Here is a 5,659-nt window from a genome sequence, read left to right as displayed (position 1 = left end):
AAGTACCCACATTTTTGGGTCGGACAAGGATGAGGTTGCAACTAATTGTTATTTTCATTATTAGTAAATCTATAGATTTCTTTATCCATGGCAATGTCGGCCTGTCGGTCGATCCACCACTTTGGTTCAGACTAAAATATCTCAGCAACTACTGGATCGATTCCCATACATCTTTTTACAGATATTCATGGTTCCAAGAGAATGAAGCATATAGCCCCCCTGATTTATCCTGTGGCGCCACCAGCAGGCCACTACTCGCTGTTCTGTTTGAGCCAGCAGTCCAAAACTAACATTATTTATAAGAAATACACAAATGATAAACAGCTCTGCCCACTCACTGCTGACTGAATGACTACACTGAAAGATGGATGGATTGGGTCATGAAAAAGGAAAATACAGTCTGCCACAGTGTGGAGTGCAAATAGATCTTCCTGACTTTACATCAGTTTAAGGATATTGCATGTGCAGTCATGTCCATAGCACAGAACAGACAGAAACCAGGAGCTCATACAGAGACAAGGTGTGTTTGCACCTTATTCTCTGGGGAAAAGGAAAAACAACAGGGGTTTGTTGTCTGCATTTTACAACATGACACCTCCTTTTCAAATCAGGAGAAGCGAGCAGTTCGCCAGATTAGACAATGCTAAGTCCTTTTCATCCTCAGTTGACTTTGTTTCCGTGAATCTCTCTTTTCCTCACTCTCCCTTCCTCTCTGCTGTCTTCTGTGATCAGTGTTACAGTCTCCTCTCTGAGCCGATTACTGCTCTCATCCTCCTGCCACAGCACATTCCTGTCACATTTCCTTACAAACAGAGTGCCACCAATGACTGCATGTCTGCAAATGTTTAGTATAATGTCATGCACTCAATGCCTGTAAATGTAAAAAAATATTTCATTTTGTTTTTTATCATCTCTGGAGTAGAGTGATGCGGCTCATAATTTTCCTTCAGAGCTGTACTTTGTCCAGTATTATTCCTCCAGCTTGGGCATAGCCAAGCCCCCCTCCTTGCTCGAGTCCACCCACTCACTACTTTCACCATCTCTGGTGCTAAGAAGAAGATAGAGCCCACTGTGCTGTATTAATGATTGCAGCAAGAGCCTCGCCATCATAACAGATTAAAAAATCATGCAAAAGTAAAATGGGCAGACTATGTTCACTGTATAAGCATATATTAGACATTATTTGTCTTCCCTTCACATCCATACCTAACTGTACATACACAGTTGCTCCAAATGCAGCTAAAAATAATCATGATCTAAAACCTACAATACAATGTGATAAAAATATGGCTTCTCTAAACATGACCAGGATCACTGATCTTCAACGAAACAATATCAGTACAACATTGTATGTGTGTGCATTCATGCTTGTAACAGTGGCAGTGTTAGCAGTGAGTGGATTAAAGGAGATCTCTATAAACGGATCAAAAGAGAACAGAAGCAAACATCAGAAATATAATTCAATCACTTATATTAGTGGAATTAAAGAAAATAAAATCTGTCTTTCAGTCACTGCCAATAAATCACGAGTCTACAGGGGCAACATCAGGACATAACATTTGCGGTCTGGAAAAGGGCTCTCATGTCGAACTAAGAAAAGGCTCAGAAATAGCTTTGTTTTCCATAAATGTGCAATGAATATTCATATTTCACTGGAATCAGAAATGAAGAGCCTAAACTGTTTCCATGCAGCAGATTTGATTGTTCGGAGCAAATATGAAAGGCCATGAACATACACAGGGGAGCTTTACACAAAACCAATAGCACGGACAAGACTGCAAAATCTAAGTGATGCGACTACCTGAAGTGTCATTTCCCTGTTAAGTCCTCAGTCCAGGGTTATGTAGGATCATCTGTATAGGTCACTGTCTACCATTTCAACCATCAAACACATGCCAAATACCGTAACTGATTAGGGTGGAGTGCAGATGGAGCAGGCCAGTGAGGTACAGCAACACAAATCAACCTGCAGCCAGTGTTTCTGTATATTTTACAGGGACCAGTTAATAGATTACACGTAAGATTTACAATTTAACATCAAATTTAAATCTGAATGCGTTACAAATAATTGATTATGTTGATTATGATGTCACAACAACATTAACTACTTTTTCTCCCACTGGATCAAATAATGAGTCAATATCACATTTCCCACGACAAACACACACTGTATGAGCAGATATTGTAACAGAAACATCAGCTTACTGGCCAAACACCTGAAACAGCATGAACAACAGCATTAAACCTGGTGTGGTTTTCTGCAGAAACAACGCTTTGTAGCTCACTGACATAATGATCCTGCATTTTCCTTCATAAACCATTTTCATTCACCTATCATTTGGTCTAAATTTGACCAAGCAAGAGATACAATACTGTCTCCTATTGTGGCTGCATACATATTAGTATTTCACCTATATTCAGGTGTCAGTCAACATGCATAATCCTCTTCTCTCAAAAATATAATGACTAGAGACTATAATTGGTGTTGAGTGTGTTGCTGTCACCCACCTATGCTTTGGGTGACTGTCCTCAGTCTCTCCAGCAGCTCCCCCAGGGCCATCTCTTCTGTCTTCATCCACAGGATCATCCTCCAGAGGGACAGTGGAAGACCAGCTGCCCAGCCAAAAGACACTTTTACAGGAAGAAGAGACAGCTTGCCTGTTTTTTTGTGAACGGTGCTTCGAAGAGTGGATGATGGTGAGGAGGACGGGTGAGGAGGACGGGAGAGGGAGACTGTTGCAGTGGCAAGCCCAGCCGAGCAGAAGGGATGCAGCAGGGTAAACTAGCCCGGGATGTGACTGCCTGGCTGCTGTCTTGTGCGACACACGGATGCTGGAGCAGAGAGATGTGTGAGAGAGGGGGTGTGTGCAGCTCGGAAGTGCTGGGGTGCCTATGAGAAATGGATGCTTTCGAGGATGGAGAGGATGCTGCAGAGGCGGATGAGGGAGTGATGCCGAAGCTGCTACGGCTGTGACAGCCCCAGATGCACTGACGATTGCTCGGCAGAGGGATGCAGAGGACAGGATGCCGGCAATGGAGATGGGGAGAAGGTGGAGCCGGAGGCAGCCTCATTCGCACTTGCATGCTTCAGCCTCGGCACACATGATGGTGCAAACCTGTGCAGACCTGTCAGACAGACCGGGAGGGGGAGGGGAAGTGAAGGTCAGCGCTGCAGTTTCACACAACAAAGGCTGATCCAACAGTGACACCCAGTGTGGAGGGAAGGCATGACGGCCATGTCGTGGAACATTCTCATCTGCAGGAACATACATACTGGTCATGCACCATTGATTATGCTGCGTTGCCACCATGTGACAACACTTGGTTATGACAAACAGTTGGGTTACTCTACAAAAGGTTCATCACGTTTTAGGGACTTTATCACATTTTCTTGCACATTGGCCACCTTATAGATCCATGGGCACTTGGATATATCATGTTATATATATATATTACAGGGGCAGCCAAGGGGGCACTTCGTACTGTTATAATGACATTTTCACCCAATATGTAATGGAATAAATATTTTATAATAACAACAGTGGATGTCCATCATTTAATTTAATAAAATTATAAATGTATTATTAATCTACTATTAGCACCATTACCTTTATCACTAAAGGACAAGTTTCTCGGTCGAGCATGTTTTCAGACAGTAAAAAAATCATACTTATTATTTCAGCATATATAATGAAATAACATTAAATATATGACACCAACAGCAGTGATTTTTTAAATTATCTTATTACCTTAATCGCCATAGGACAGAATAACATTAAACATATTGTATTAACAACCGTGAATGATTATACGTTTTTTGCTAGCTTCACTACCTTTAACATAAACAAACAACGTGTTTGGTAGAGCATGTTTTCAAAAGATTGACCTTTGTTAAACTTTTTTTGGCGTATCAAGTCACATAATTCTGTTCTGTAAGACCCTTGAACCTATAAGTGTATTACCTTTCCACCAAATAGTCTTCTGGAGTGACTTTCTTGTCGCCAGCTTCCTGTGAGGAGGTGAACTGCCACTCCAGTAGACACAGCGCCGTCTACTGGATTTATTTAGCCTAACATACCAGTAACAGCATTTGTGCAGAGCATCACAAAATCTGAAGGTTTATGTCATCCTGTCCATCAACAGGTGAGCAGCAGAGAGCTGTGAAAAAACTGAAACAAGAGATTTGGCTTAGAGAAAGTGAAATGGACCATTCTAATTTCCATTAATTGATTAGGTCAACAGGATGTTGGTCTGTCAGTCAGCATTTTGCTCTATAGGCTTACTGTATGAAAGCTGTAATACAACTTCCAAACTGTTAGCAGGACAATGTTCTGTGGTGCCCAGCCCATGTGAGCTTACAAGACACTAAACAGCAACAAATCAGCCAAGATGGCCACATCACAAATTCTAATGTATAGTTCCACAAATTCAAAAAGAAAACATATGAGATTCAATGTTTATGACCAAAATGTCTCATGATGTTGGATACCTTACTCCATGTCTTAACTGCCATGCCCTTTATAATTCTCACTATAACAAAAATATCCTCCTTCAAGAGACAAAACAAATCAGGGTTCTTCAACTGGATTTTTCCAAATAGATGGTTCTTCAGTCATTGTACATGTGGCAATGAAACACCACGATCATAGAAAACACATAAATGTTGCTCTTCAGGAATACCTTTTTATCAGCCTCCTTCCACCATGAACTGTATACACCCTAATCCTTTATGCTCATTTATTATCAATAAAAACTAATAATCTGAACATAATTTTATAAGGGTTATGTCATTGCAAAAATCATGTTCAGGTGTAATCTTGATTGGTTTTCACAGAGTTTGACTGAATCTTTGACATTAACATGCAGTCAGAAATGTTTTTCTTTTTTTGTACACTTTATCAGTGCTGACTGTGCTCATGGGCCTGACATTGTGTAAAGTGATAATAAGAGAATAACCTTGATGTCCATGTGTCCTTTTTTGTACTGCAATACTGTACTTTTGCTTGTGTATAATTCAATGCATGACATTTACTTTGAATGGTGTGTCATGTATTTAAATAGAACTACTGATTTGCTTTTAATCTACTTTTAATTCAATATGTGATATGATAACATTATGGTATAAAATACATCATATGTTCATATGATGTACCATGATAAACTATACTTACCAATTTATACCATACAACTACAGTCATTAAACTTTACCAACCACATAAAATGAAACTGTGTGCGCAAAAGATGAATTCAATAAGTTAGAAACTGAACATTCATCTAAGCATTTATGTTGAGAACAGTGGGGAGAACCCTGAAGGGCAACTTCTATCTCCTAAAAGTGAAACATAGCTCTTTACAGTGACTTTTGGCATTATCAAACAGTGCTAAATTGTTTTAAACAATGCACAAGGGGTGCAACCCATTTCCTTTGCCTCCTGTTTCCAAATATACACTTCAGTTAAATGAGTATATGAAGTGGGGTAAATTCTGTCACCCTAAAAAATCCCTCAAAACCTTTGGGTATATTTGTTTTTTTCCCCTCAATGTTAACATGTTTTGGAACAAGGAGCATTACAATTTGTATTGTATTATTCACACCTAAACTGTTAGGTGTGGGCCCCATGAAAGCTCCCCATTCTCCCCTAAATATACAACATACCAC

At 40.0% G+C, this 5,659-nt stretch overlaps 1 protein-coding gene across 3 annotated transcripts in view; it reads right to left on the bottom strand.

Annotated features, from left to right (window-relative positions):
• The window catches only part of mcf2lb (mcf.2 cell line derived transforming sequence-like b), a 36,034-nt gene extending 32,877 nt beyond the window's left edge, over positions 1 to 3,157 (bottom strand). For all 3 annotated transcript variants that reach the window (XM_035677272.1, XM_035677269.1, XM_035677270.1), the window contains exon 1: positions 2,509 to 3,157. In XM_035677272.1, the coding sequence (XP_035533165.1) occupies positions 2,509 to 2,587 (79 nt within the window). In that variant the 5' untranslated portion in view covers positions 2,588 to 3,157. The remainder of the gene's footprint in view (positions 1 to 2,508) is intronic.
• Positions 3,158 to 5,659: the final 2,502 nt, after the last annotated feature.

This window comes from Morone saxatilis, unplaced genomic scaffold (genome assembly GCF_004916995.1).
Source record: "Morone saxatilis isolate NCDOM2014 unplaced genomic scaffold, NCSU_SB_2.0 Contig5, whole genome shotgun sequence".
Taxonomy (NCBI): Eukaryota; Metazoa; Chordata; class Actinopteri; family Moronidae; genus Morone; species Morone saxatilis.
The sequence above is the reverse complement of the archived record's forward strand: the minus strand, read 5'-3'. Positions and strand labels throughout refer to the sequence as shown.